The 14,775-nt window shown below is 37.2% G+C and overlaps 2 protein-coding genes and 1 long non-coding RNA gene across 4 annotated transcripts; 2 read left to right on the top strand and 1 right to left on the bottom strand.

Moving 5' to 3' along the window:
* Window positions 1-3,524: 3,524 nt before the first annotated feature.
* On the top strand, window positions 3,525-7,772 carry LOC124413827 (esterase E4-like). Its single transcript, XM_046894615.1, has 7 exons — window positions 3,525-3,815; window positions 3,966-4,104; window positions 4,776-5,121; window positions 5,605-5,967; window positions 6,359-6,522; window positions 7,115-7,431; window positions 7,511-7,772. Exons 1-7 carry the CDS (start codon window positions 3,598-3,600, stop codon window positions 7,770-7,772), a joined length of 1,809 nt encoding a protein of 602 aa, XP_046750571.1. The 5' UTR covers window positions 3,525-3,597.
* Window positions 7,773-8,767: 995 nt separating this feature from the next.
* Window positions 8,768-13,906, top strand: LOC124414180 (G-protein-signaling modulator 2). Of its 2 annotated transcripts, XM_046895146.1 has the most exons (7): window positions 8,768-9,134; window positions 9,622-9,990; window positions 10,072-10,214; window positions 10,381-10,620; window positions 10,716-11,187; window positions 11,287-11,310; window positions 11,623-13,906. In XM_046895146.1, the coding sequence occupies exons 1-7, from the start codon at window positions 9,084-9,086 to the stop codon at window positions 12,220-12,222; spliced, it is 1,899 nt and encodes a 632-aa protein (XP_046751102.1). In that variant the 5' UTR covers window positions 8,768-9,083; the 3' UTR covers window positions 12,223-13,906. The 2 variants fall into 2 exon arrangements, with proteins under 2 accessions (XP_046751102.1, XP_046751103.1); XM_046895147.1 differs by lacking the exon at window positions 11,287-11,310.
* On the bottom strand, window positions 13,700-14,090 carry LOC124414189. The gene is made up of 2 exons (XR_006929928.1): window positions 13,974-14,090; window positions 13,700-13,923 (listed from the first exon to the last, which is right to left on the bottom strand). It is a non-coding gene; the product is annotated as an uncharacterized LOC124414189 (long non-coding RNA).
* Window positions 14,091-14,775: the final 685 nt, after the last annotated feature.

The following is a 14,775-nucleotide window of genomic DNA, read 5'->3' as shown; positions in this document are numbered from 1 at the left end:
AATCACACGAAACATGTATGCAGCCTTATCCTGAAATTTATAACCACCTAAGATCTAAAGATTATTTGTTCAAGCCTAATCCCCTTTAAGAATATACAACTAACTGCAATTGCAGCAACGTGACCCTAGTATTTGAAGATCGATATTGAATAAACTGTAATAATATTCTAGAATTAATCATTATTGTACTTCGATAAATTACATAGAATATTATACTCCTAAAATAGTAACTGTAGGTAAATTCTATAATTGTATCTCTCTTTGAAGCCGCGTTATAGTTCTCAGCACACGCAGAAGAGGGCGCTCGCACTCCCCTGATCGATTATATAACGGAGCGCTACTTTGAATTCAGGTCTGTTGTTGATCCGTTCTCAGCGTAGTCGTTCCGGATACGCGTTTAGGTGTCTATCGCATGTTACAGCATCTCATAGAGTATTACATTACCAAAAAAAAAATTTCAAATAATTCTGAATAACCCTGCGTCAGCATATCAGAATTTTTAAACTTTCCCTTCTTACTGTTTCCGAGCTTTTCCGAAAACAAATGTTGAAATAATTGGAAGCAAAAGTCATTTTCCCGTGGATGATTGCTGAAACATTTGTATACGTCACATTGGAGTTTTGAAAATGTTTTCAGATTTTTCACAAAACATTTTTTTTCCTCTTGATTTTGCTGATAAACAAAATTGCAAATCGTACAATGATTCCGAATAATGTGAAAAGATTTTCAAAAATCCGATGTGACATGTAAAATAATTCAACAACCATCCATAGCAGAATGACTTTTAATTCTAATTTTTTAAACTTTTTTTTCGGAAAAAGCTTGAAAGCAGTAAGAAAGGAGAATTGTATCACTGCGGGTCGAAGCTTAAGACTTTTGATATCTGACGCAGGATTTTTCAGAATGTTTGAAACTTTCAATCTTGAGAGGTGGATGAAATCGTTTCTAAAAATTGTGGAAAATTCAAATTGATTCGAAAAAAACTGAATACCTTTCAAAGTGAGAACAATCATAGCAAAAATTGCGGTGCCAAATTTGAGAGGTCAAGGGTAAAACCCAAGTCGAATTGGCGTGGATTGCCCCATATATACCTAAGAGCACTTGACACTTGGGATATAACACGTGCTACCTCGAAATTGTAAAATCTAAAAGCCACAAGTGTGAGTTATCCAAGAAAAGTCGGGATTTAAAGCAAAGTGAAAATTGTCACCGAAGTCGAACAGGAGAGACCGTAACAAGGACCCTGAAAGGATGAGGGATGACGATGGACAGCGACTGGATCGCCTTCGTGTCACTAGAGACTACACGGTTCAGAGGTCAGCAGTCAACGACGAAGCAGATCCAGAAAGCTTCCGGATCGTCCTCGTCATCGAAGAGAGGCCTCAGGATCTGGCAGCAGCCAGCGACGACGTCAGCAGACGAGGAACAGGTGGTGGTACCGCAGCTTAGGGTGAGTCCGATTTCTCTAAACTAACTGAGGTGATATCGGCTATCGTCAAGACACTTTCGAAACGGTCAAATCATTACGTGAATGAGAAGGTATAACCTGGGGGGCTATTATGTACTTTGTGCGAGAATTCTCATTTCTCGTGCTTTCATCTCACGCGACGAAACCCGCCCAATTATGTACTATTTCAGTGAAAATGCAATATCCCTAGAAATGTCACCGAAACTCAATCCGCAGCAGTTGGTGAGAGAACATGGAATGGTTTTTTTTTCTGACACTTATGTTTAATCATTTTATAATATACACGGATTTATTGGTTACTGATTCTACAATTAATAAGTAGTACAATGAATTGCTTCGATTTGTCAATTTGTTTAATACTAACTATACTTCATTTAATACTTAATATCTGAAAGTTATGGTTAGAATTATTTCAGGCCTGTTATATAAACAGGCAGGTGTTTCTACAATTTAATAAAAGATACACTTCACTGATTTGAAGCTGGAATTAAAAGGTTACTTGAAAATTGTATGTTACTTGAAATAATACTTAAATTCCTAAAAGTTATATTAAGTATCGTTAAAATTGGATTAATATCATATCAGATAATATATAAAAATAATCTTTGTAAACAACGGATGCAAATTGAAATAGAAGTGCCTGTTAATGGTGCTTAATTTATCGTAGAGAATAATTGATAAATGAAAAGATTCTAGACGCGATTCCGAATCGAACTACACCTAAACCATATTTTCAGGAGATCTCTAACTGAAAATCGTAAAAAGGTGCTTTTCGACTAGACCATAGATTCAAAGCTGAAAACGTAAGTGATAAAAATAATGGTTTTGAGGCAACAATAACAGAATCAATATTTCTAGTTTGACACTTGTTAGATTAAATAACGCATGTTTCAATGTCGAACTTGCCACGCGCCAGCGCAGCACATATGTTTGCGAAAGTCTGCGATTATGAGCGGCGTTCGCCGAAAAGTTCGTTTGTTGACCTCGTGTTGCACACCTTGAGCGTCAAGAGAATAAAGGTTGAACTACACTTGCAATTATCCATCAGTTAACGTTCAGCAGTAGTAATGAACCAGACGTGGAGTGCCGATGAACTAGCTTTCATAACCTCAATTCTAGTCGAAGACGAAAACAAGAAGTTGCAAAAACGTATCGAATAGCAAGACACAATGTCTTAATATTAACGAGTACTTTCTGTTACCTGACTGTTTCTTCCGACATTTTCCTGATATCCAGTATCGCTATACTTCGAGTGGCTCATTACGTACAATGCCTTCCACGATTTTACGTTTGGAATATATTTTTTACCATACTTGTACGGAAAGTACAACTTTCCGATGCAGGGGGTGGTGAAAAATGGTATACCTCATACTTGAGTGAAAAAGGTTGTTCCAAATTGCGTTCTTGCCACCCTCATCTTCGGCTCGAGTGTCAACCTTGCACGCAGTTTGGAATAGCCTACTTCCCTCCCTAGGTGCGTAATATACTATTTTCTGATCGATTTTGGCTCCGTGCCATATAGTGTGGATCAACCTTAAGTCGTCTCCTTTGTACAGCTGTTATATTTCACGCAACTGTATAGATATGCGACGCGTGTGACAATCGCACGTCATATATTTCTCTCTTGTTTAAATAATAGTCTGAGACTTAAGGTGATCACTCCTCGTAATTTTTCGTCACAATCTGACAACACTCTTTAATACAGAAACTAAAAATCACCTGTGATCCTTGGATTTTAATGTAATTTCACTGAATACCCTACGGGTTGCGCGTAAACTGCATACACAAATTTACTGTGTATAATTAATCCATCAGTAAAGTAGTAATTTTTGTGTGGTAATATTCACATCTGATCGTGCACATATATTATATAGATATTATCTGACCCTCATAGACTATAAATTAACCCAACCGCCTGTGTAATATTAATTTGATTCAAAAACAGTTACCATGAAATAAGATAATGAAGCGGCAGTGAAGATAGAGAAAGCATAATCCATTTTAACACCAAGACCTATACAGTAAGTAGGCAAATTGTATACGTAGCACTTGTTTATCCCTACAATAATAAGATTTGCGATTTCACCAGTCCTCAGGTTACCCTGATCACACACCAACCCGTCGTCACGATGTTCTTTCACTGCTCGATAAAATGTGTACTCTTACTATTTTCACTCACGATCAGTATTTGTTCGATAAATCACGTCCAGGCAAAAGATATCGCCGCTCCGGTGGTGACGATTCCTCAAGGAACCCTGCAAGGAATAATTCGAACAACCAATCATAATCGTAATATTTCTGCTTTCTTGGGAATTCCTTATGGACAACCACCAATTGGGAATCTCAGGTACAATATCAATACAAGGCAGACAATTTTGCGTGATGCAACTGTTGCATAAATCACTCACTTCTCTCTTTCATTTTTTATTTTCGCTGTTCTTCTCTTTAATATTTTGCCCCAACCGATTACAAAAGTTGAGAAAACTTTGCACGACAGATTTGCAAATCCCGTGGCTGCAGATGGCTGGAATGGATCTCGCAACCCTACCGTAGACTTGAGCATGTGCCCTCAAGCCTCAGGGGATATCGTCTTGGGCGATGAAGACTGCTTGTGGCTGAATTTATACACACCGCAGGTGATTCAGATACTTTATCCACTTTCGTTCAGACTCTGTAGGAAAAACTTTTGGCGAATAATTTTCAAATCAATTCACATCTCGCGTTTTATTCAGCACTATAAATATATCATCCCAGATAAAATTAGAGCTAAAATAGTTTGATCATATAGTTTTACGGTTATCCGAATCTTCAAAATTTCTACCGTTCTGCACGTGAAATTCATTTTCAAATTCATTAATTGCATGCTTGCGGCTGAATTGCCTCCACTGATTTATTCTTAGTATTACAAGCAATTGGTAGGGTAGCAAGATATAATTCTCTTATCACACGTGCATGGAAAATGGGGCCTTGCGTAGCAGCTTAGCGGGACAAAAGTGGCCAATTTCATCTCAGTGTTGTAAAGATAGTTTTGCGTATGCGCAGTCCACGATTGCTTCACTTTCGTCATTAGGAAAAAGATATTGACGAATCACGTCCCGCAACAATACCACGCAAAGCCCCGCCACTTTATTCTTTTGTTTATGGAGGGTAAAGAAAAGAATGCTCAACTCGTAAAGCGATATCGTGTGTGACTGTATCTGACTCGGGCCAGTAGTTGGCGATCGCAGGTCGTGTATTTGCTGCCTTCGCGTCGCAATCGGGATACACTATTCATGTTCCCTACTGATTTCTGTGTGTACAAATGCAGCTTCCGGAGAGCACGAACTCGGCGTTACTTCCAGTGATGGTGTATCTTTTCGGAGGAGGTTTCAGGACTGGAAATGCTAGATCTGATAGATACGGCCCGGAATACTTACTTGATGCAGATATAGTACTGGTTCTTCCCAGTCATCGTATTGGTCCACTTGGATTTTTGAGCACCGGTGACGAGGTGGCATCAGGAAATTGGGGACTCAAGGATCAGGTCTTGGCACTGAAGTGGGTTCAAAACAACATAAAGTACTTTGGCGGTGATCCTGATCGAGTCACACTCATTGGATCGAGTTCAGGCAGTGTGTGTGTGCATATGTTGACACTGTCAGACGCAACAATTGGTAAAACACCAAAGCTTATCATTGCAATATATAAAAATACAATAATGTTACATGCGAAATAGAAGTAGATATTATTTGTAGATCCGTTCGATTTTTCTTTAGTGGACAAGTTTCTATAATTCCACAGGATTCTACACTCTATTTGTCGGCAAACTACAAGTAACTGCAATTCGTTTCTAATTTCCTGGAAATCTTACGTATTTTTTAATGGAATTCACTCTTTTGCACGACGTTTTATTACGTGAAAGTACTACGTAGGCAATTTAACACAGGGTAAATCCGCCTGAAGTTATGCAATTCAGGGCACACTTTACTGAGGCGGATTTCTATCAAATGTACACAGAACTGCATAAATCCAGGCGGATTTTAGCTTGTGCTGAATTGCCCGCCTAAAATTTCAACGAAATAACCTGGTATGAATTGAATCTAAAGCATAGCTATAATAACAAGCATCTATCATAACCAATCTGTGGGTTGACTCAGGGCTTTTTCATAAATATATCACGAAGAGTGGATCAGCTCTCTCACCGTCGGCTTACTTACCGAGAGCTGCTTACGCGAACCGCGCTTTTCAACTTGGCGAGTACGTCGGGTGTTTCAACGAAACATCGGAAAGTCTAATCGACTGCCTGCGAACCATTGACTTCGCTGACATTATCGCCACGGAACCGTTGTTTTTTGAGTGGCACATATATCCAGCGCTGATATGGGGCCCTACCGATGAGCCGGACGTCGAAGGCGCAGTACTAACCGACAGTCCCACGAACCTTTTTGCTGCTGGAAAAATGCGTGACCTGCCTTGGATTTCCGGTGTTGCCCGAGATGAAGGAACCTTCTACACTGCAGGTAAAATTTACGTCTATTGAAGCTTTCAATTCCAAGAAAAAAACGGGCTTAGAAATTCTGAAAATTAGAGCATGTCGAATCGAACGTGGCAGACTGGATATCAAGATCGTACCATTCATATTGTCGTAGTGATTGTAAAAATCGAAATGGAAAGGTGAAAACGATGGACCAATACCGGGAAATCATTGTTTTCAATGTATAATCAGATTCCTTTTCGTGACCTCTGACAACCGAGTTACGCACAATTGATATCAGCACTCTTCCAAATTTCGTTCACCATGTGATCGATCCATCGTTTTGTTTTTCTTGATCTGAGAAGAATATTTGAAACCTAGACTTACATAATTTTTTATTCCAAAATCATATTTCTCCTGGTTGGGTTCACCTGTAGGTTTGTTCATAAATGAAGAACTGTTTCGAGATTTCCTGGAGAATTATGACTTTGTCTTGCCTCGCATTATTAGCTTGACATACCAACCGGACAACGGAACTGCTTACGTTAATGGTATAAAGTCATATTACTTGAACAACGATCTGACCACCAACACAAGTGTCGTAAGTAATTTCAAAAAATCAAGAAACTTGTGCTTGCTGTGACATTAGGCAAAACAAACTAACCCGGGGTTCTGGGCTTTTAGTCCCTAGTCGAGAGGAATAGCTACTTCAGATTCTCATGTGGTTATTCAAGCCAGCCAGTAGTGAAATAGCCGTATTTGCAAACGAACGTCGATCAAAAGTACATCGCTGCTCAAGTTCAGTATTGTATATTCCCCAGACCCTCAGGCATCAATAGAAACACGAAGCCGTAGACTCCATGTATATTAGGGTATTCGATATTTTTGTGATTTTGAATTTTTTCAATTTCCCGTAAAAATATGCTCATGTCATCATTTTAGATGTTTTCTAATCATTTTTGTTTCGGTAAACTAAAATGGATTGCAAAAATGAATTTGATGCTTGATAACTATGTTTATACTTTTAACTCAACATGGGCTCATGAAATAATGAAACATTCAATCTCGAAACTCTCTTATACGTCACAAAACCATAATTCTTACGGTTTAATTGAGTGTATTCATCTACGTGCTAAATCTCTATATACAATATTATATTATGGATCCTCTACGATGATTTGATCCATCCGCAGATACTCGTCAACACTACGCACGCCATCGGCGATGGCATGTTTCGATATCCAGCCTACGATGCACTTCTACAGCAACATTCTGTTGCGAAGAACCCGCAGTACTTCTACACTTTCAGTTATCATGGCACTTTTAGCAACACTTACCTTGATTACAACACAACCGCAGATTTGGGTGTAACTCACGGTGACGATACTTTCTACATCTTTGACCCTGAGTTGCAGTTTGCCGGACGAAATTTTAATAAAAGCACGACCAAAAAAGATTTGGAAATCGTAGACATCATGGTTCAGTTGTGGACCTCCTTTGCAACCAATGGGTAAACTATTACGCAACAACAAATTATTATTATTTTACTTAACTCATTAGACAAGTATGTTAAACGATTGATTTTTCAGAACACCGACAACCTTGGCTCCCAACGGCACAATATGGAAACCATACTCGGCTGCTGAGAACAACTATCTTCAAATTGGAAACGGGCCTGAAGTGGAGCTCAACGTTCGGCATTCTTTCTTTGAGGAGCGAATGAAGTTTTGGGCTACGCTAAAGGAAACCCTTAAGACATCGACTGCCCTATCAAAAGGCTCAAATGTCACAACGACCAAATTTTATTTAATATTCGTACTTTTGTTAACTTTTGCAAAGATATTTTCGTAGCAGCGATGAAGAAATAGGTAGAAAAATTCAGTCTATCACAGATAACCGAAATCTTAATCTCTGTATAATCGGCATTTAATGAATAGTAGAGTCACGAAGAAAAAAGAAGTTAATTAGTTATTACCGTTTTTCACGGGCTGCACCTGATGTGTGGCCGTCTATATATATAATATATAATATATATATTATTTAAATAAATTGGCCGTAAATATATTATAAACAGGAGTAGACGTTCCAAAAAGAGAGAGAAACTCTAATGACTGAGCTATCCTTTTCTACAAATTAAGACACCGCGCATGCTTGGTAGAAAAGGATAGCTCAGTCATTAGCATGGACATATGATAGTATTCCTATGCCCATGGTCATTGGAGTTTCGCACTCTTTCTGTGCGTTCGATCTTTCCACCTAATGCTATCCCCTGCTAATCCCTACACCTTGCCTACTCTGTTTATAATATCTCTCTGAAATTGGCATTGGAAGTACCAAAGCTAATCCCCTTTGGGAAATACCATCTTTCATGAACACCAGTAACGTCTTGTGTTACGTGGATTGTGTGATATAGGGTGCGTTCCGAAATTAGCTTCCAGTACTGTAACAATCTTTTATCTCTTTTGCGCTGCCAAGTTCGTCAGCACCTCTGCCCACGGTCCTTCTGCCGCTGTCCTAGGGAATTTTTAGCACTGCCAATTAGTTTAGAAACTAGCCAAAGAGGTAGAGATCAGTGAGTTCACTGAATACGAGACTCAAACAACGTAAATAACACGAATACTCCTGTAACGTAGGGTACATTTTTATATTAGTTCCCAGTGCTGTCCAACAATATTTCGTCTCTCTTGCGCTGCCGAATTCATGAGTAGTCCTGCCTCTGTCCTAGGGAATTTTTAGCGCTTGCCAGCAAATTTCGGAACGCACTCATAATTGCATTTAGTGTCATCTGGTTACACCGATGTGTACTACAAACCAGCCACAAACTAAATTGAACTGCGCGAAGTCGCGAATGCATTGCATAGTATTGCTGCGCGGTTAGGGTGACGCGTTTGATAATCGTGTGAATTTGTCGTAAACAAGTGGGAGTGTTTGATGTAGTAATAAATAATTTTTATTTGCCACAACAACTAATATCTAATTTCAAAAAAATGCTAAAATTTATTGTTTCGACTTTTCTAAATGACGATCTTTTGACGAAGGGGAGTGCCTCGTACACATAAAGCTTAATTTACGTCAAATTATACAGTTCAACAATTCTTCACCGGATAACAAATTGTTTATTCCTGCCTTCAACAATCCTTACGATCTGCTAGCAATTGACCAATGAAAATGTCGCACAGTGCAAGTGCAGAAAATCTCTCAGTAGACGGTCAAGTAAGTGAATCACATGTCCTTTTCTACCTCATTATTTGTCATTTGTCACTTAAATTCTTCAATATATATGTACATACATATGAGCCTTACCTACGTGCAATGAGTCATACGGGTATTCATTACGCTGTTCACAGAGATTTCTTTCCCACTTCTTACAGTCCACATCGCTTTCCTATTCATTTTTCATTCCGCACCTTTCCCAAGTTTAAAATTAATCATCACATCTAAAGATTAATGTGAACTACTGCTTCGTAACGCAAACACACTACGATTCCTACTCTTTTTTTTTTTTTTTTTTTTTTTTTTTTTTTTTTTTTTTTTTTTTTGTATATTCACTCGTTTCTAATAGTAATTAAAATTAATCTCGCTCGTCTACTTCGTCTCGTTACGTTGATCTAGCCAAAACAACTCTGAATCCAATTTTTTCCAATCATAGAACGATACGCCATCCATATATCTAGACATAAAACGATTTTTCCATTTACAGAACAGCGGAGGAGATAGCAACATGTGTTTGGAATTGGCCCTTGAAGGCGAGCGTCTTTGCAAGGAAGGTGATTGTCGCACAGGTGTTGCATTCTTTCAAGCAGCGATACAGGCTGGAACGGACGACTTAAGAACGTTGAGCGCGATCTACAGCCAGCTTGGAAATGCTTACTTTTATCTTGGTGATTACGTCAAAGCCATGCAGTATCACAACCATGATTTAACATTGGCAAGAACTATGGGAGATAAGTTAGGGGAGGCTAAATCAAGTGGAAATCTTGGAAATACTCTGAAAGTTATGGGAAAGTTTGACGAAGCTACGATATGCTGCAAAAGGCATTTAGAAATATCAAGAGAACTTGGCGATAAGGTAATTTGTTTTATTCACCTCTGTTCCACACTTTTATCCTCATGCATTCGCATTTTTAATCAAGCGTTCTTTATTAATCAGCTCAGCGAAGGTCGAGCTCTTTACAATCTCGGAAATGTTTATCACGCAAAGGGTAAACAAATTGGCAGAGTCGGACAACAAGATCCAGGAGAATTTCCTGAGGACGTTAGACAGTGTCTTCAGGAAGCTGTTCATTACTACGAGTATGTTACTTTTGCACATATAGAATACCTTCTCTTCGAATTCAGTAATATTATATATATACTTGATACCACAACTCTTTAATATTTTTTGTTTGAAACCTATGCATTACAGTAGTTTCAAACTTTTATTATCTAATTACCTGATCAAATAATTGTGATTTTCTAGAGAAAATTTGAAGCTGATGAGAGAGTTGAGCGATACAGCTGCACAAGGGAGGGCATGTGGAAATTTGGGAAACACATTTTACTTGCTGGGTGATTTTCAACAAGCGATTCATTACCACAATGAAAGATTAAAAATTGCAAGAGAGTTTGGTGATAAAGCTGCGGAGAGAAGAGCCAACAGTAATTTGGGCAACTCGCACATATTTCTTGGGGAATTTGAAAAAGCAGCACAACATTACAAGTAAGTTATCAGCAGGCTGAAGCTCAAAGTACTTTGAAATTTTGTTATACCATCATTGGATGCTAAAATAATTACAATTCAAAAAATTTTCACAGACGTACGCTGGTCCTTGCTCAAGAATTGCGTGACCGAGCGGTAGAAGCACAAGCGTGTTATTCCCTTGGTAATACTTACACGCTTCTCCGCGATTACCAGGCTGCCGTAGACTATCACCTCCGTCATCTTTCCATTGCGCAACAGCTGATGGATCGAGTCGGAGAAGGTCGAGCCTGTTGGTCATTGGGAAATGCTTACTCAGCTATGGCTAACCATGAGAAAGCACTGCACTTTGCCAGTCTGCATTTGAACATTTCTAAAGAATTAAACGATCCAATGGGTCAGGCTACGGCTCAGATGAACGTTACCGATCTCAAGAAACTTTTAGGCTTAGAAAAAGGCGACGGAGAAGCAGAAAGTGGAAACGGAATGCATTTAATTCCAACGACCAAAGCTTCGGCTATAGCCGCTTCTTCGCCAGGTAGATACAGGTTGAGAAGACAGAGCATGGACAATCTGGATCTGATCAAGGTGAGCGATGGAATGTTTTTGTTTAACGTATCACTAGACTACAAATTGTTCTTGAATCACCGAATTTATTGTAATTATTCGGTATTTCCTTGCATATAGTTATTTACAAGGACCATCGAACCGGTAATATTGTCTTCTTTGAAAAAGATTATTGTGTATTAATCTGTAGATAAACTAGATAGAAGTAAAACTATCAATTTTCAGTAAACAATACAATGTTCGAAGAGTCTGGTAATCTACAATAACTGTCTTAAAACCTCAATGATCTTAAAACCTGGTACCTTCAGATTCAGCGCATGTTACAATGCTTACACATTTTAGAAAACAAAGACGTTGATGAACGTGTATTATCGACTGAAAATTGATGAATTTTCCCTTTATCCATCATGTATACAATCTGAAATATTGTAATTCATTATCTAATTTTTTATCCAGTTAACCCCGGATGGTAAGCAAAAAGATATGGGTGAGCCTCTGCCTGCTAGAGCTGGAATCGCGCCACAACCTTCGCAAGAAGAAGAAGAAGAATCTTTTTTCGAACTTCTATCAAGATTTCAATCAGGCCGAATGGATGATCAGCGCTGTGTGCTAAATGCCAATCAGAAACCGAGACCGAGACCAAGAGCAGCGACTCCAGAACAAAAAGAGAAAGAAGGAGAAGATTTGTTGGAACTAATAGCTGGAATGCAAAGTAAGCGAATGGATGAGCAGCGTGTTACTCTGCCTTGCTTGCCCGGATTGAATACGAACAGAAATACGAATAGGCCTCCTCCACAACCAATTGGGCAGGAAGCTGACGATTCATTCATTGAAATGCTAGTGCGATGCCAAGGCTCACGTTTAGAGGATCAACGTAGTCCTTTGCCAGCTGCTTCAACATTACACGATGCAGAGGAGGAACAAAACCAAAGAAGAAACGGAAACACAACATCAAGGACTACCGTGCCCGAAGAAGATCTGTTTGCCCTCATTCAGAGACTGCAAGCCGGTCGCATGGAAGATCAACGAGCTTCTGGACCAGCAAAAGGCCATTAAAATTTTCAGTAAGTATAACAACTATTCGATGAAAATAATAACAAATTAATATTAAGCAATCTTTGAAAAAATATCATTTTGGAAAGGTGTCACCACTGTAATTAAAAATTTTCTGTGTAATCATTTGAATTTTGTGAATATCAACTCATGGTGGTATCATCAACAAGTGATATGTCGAAAAATGTTACACTTACAATATAATCAATGGCTAGGTGGGTGATAAAAAATTGTACAAAAGATTCTTCATAAATTCTCGCATGCTATCTTCCTCGCTTTTCACAAAATAGTCAATTGAGTCACTTTTCTTTTAGCTACAATACGGTGTACACTAAAGTTTCACCACCATTTGTCACATTAAAAGAAGCGCTTTGGTATCTCCTTCCATGTTATTTATATCAAAAAGCGATATTACTAAGGTTACGGTGAAAATTTTTTACTAGCACCGACCGTGAATTAAATATAACCCATCTGTGGAAAGCAAAGTCAAAAGACACTATCAATTTTCCTACGCCACCTAATAATTGATTATTTATCATTGAAATCGTGCCAAAAAAGTATCATGAGACTCTTGGATAAACGAACATGTATTGAGATGTGAGTCAGAATATTGCACAAGAGATTACAATTACCTTAGAGATAGATATGTATAAAATTGTATAAATACTACTTCAAAATCTATTAACAGTAAAATATACGTAGGAAACGTTAGAAAAATGTTCAGTAGGATACTGATCGGTTTTGTTGAATTTTTTCAATACCGTTACGATGAATCGTAAATTTTCTGTTTCTCATTCTCAATCCAAAAGAGTAGTACATAAGAATTATAATTCAAACGTAACAAGTAAAGGTACTGCGACATATGCATTTATATCCAATGCAGGAATCGAATGAACCGAAAGCCATAAAGCTAATATAGTTAAAGTAGTATTATTAATGCGAAAAGTAAGTTAATCAATTTATTACTTTTAAGATATGTCTGTATTATTTTTTTTTACCTTATTTGGGCTTCAGCCAAATTGTTCGACAACCCAACTCTAGAGACGGAACTTCTTAATTGTAAAAACATGTATTTGCCCTTCTAATTGGTGGGACGTACGTACGTAGTATTATGTACATTCAATACAGTTTTCCGAATTCATTATTATAATAAATTTCGATTGCTTTTCCTTATATTGATTTGCAACATTAGATAAAATACAAAGTAACATTTGGCTCCTGCCACTCGAGATATTGCATGTTTAAAGCATGTGCGAAACAGTAGACATTCAGAGGAATCAATTATCTCCATAGGTAAATCCTATTCGATAGCGTATCGTTCTCTTGACAGTGCTAAGATCACTAAATAAAATACCATATTATATTAATTATTAAATTTTAGAAAGTACTGATTAAATTTATTCTTCACAGAGAATATATAATGAAGAACCCTTTTTTGTATTTCCTAATTTTTTTCGAATTAGATAATTTTTCCAACGCATGTATATTTTAATAATTAGGACGCACAATCTACTGTTTGTTGTTATTGCTAAAGATATACTCAGAGATAGTTGTCATTAAAATATTTATAATCCTGTCGCTAACTAAAGTAGCAAAGAAATTAAATATCAGAGTAAACCAAATGAGTGTTTCCTCCTTCAGATGAAATTTATTCTCCATGTTAACTGTTTAGCTGTCATTCAAAATACGAAGTAGCAGGGTTTACTTGAGAAATTTTACCCAAGAAAATGGAACAATCATTCTGTAAAAATTACTGCAATATGGTTTAAACGTTATTATAAAGGTACGAAATTCATAATGCGAACTTTGCATAGACCAACAGTCAAACTTTTTAAAGCAAATGCCTTTTTATGCCTGCTATACATTTATAATATGTTACTGGAAATAAGTTCCGAGGTGTGAACTTTGTTCAAAGACTGAACGAGTGTTTAATTAAGGTAACGAATGAAAAGAAATCAATTCTTAAACGCAGGGGGAGCATTTTGATTCACCAAAATTATGGGTTCAGTTATAGTGAGAGTAAAACTTCCATTATTGAAGTATAATAATAATTCATTTTCCTAAACTACTGGAAATTGAAAAATAATCTAACTAACTAGTATACGAACTTTTCAATCGATTATATAAGCAAAATTCAATTGTAATAATAAGAAGGTATTGAAATCTCATTGATATTTCCCAATTAATACTCGCAGAATTTCTTCAAATGAACAAATTCTTTTCTCAATAAACGTAATATCAAAGTAATAATTCACTGTTCCGGCTATAAAAAGCCATCTAATAAAACTTACGCAGTTCAAGGTTAAAAAATTTGTTGAATATGTATAATTATATGTACGTATATTATGCTTGTAGCATAAATATTTACAATTTTATTAGTAGAGAAAAAAAAATTGTTATAGACTTTGTAACAAGTAATCCTAATTTTACTCTAAAAGATATATTTTTATGAAATATATGTTCCAGTATCTTAAACGAACCAAACTGTTGCAATTGTAGATATAGTTATGAATACTAGAGATCTGATTTTATTTCTCTATATTTGATTCTCCGAAA

The sequence above is a fragment of the Diprion similis genome, chromosome 13, assembly GCF_021155765.1.
Source record: "Diprion similis isolate iyDipSimi1 chromosome 13, iyDipSimi1.1, whole genome shotgun sequence".
NCBI classification, from domain to species: domain Eukaryota; kingdom Metazoa; phylum Arthropoda; class Insecta; order Hymenoptera; family Diprionidae; genus Diprion; species Diprion similis.
Note: the sequence above shows the minus strand (reverse complement) of the source record. Positions and strands in the feature narration are given on the sequence as shown.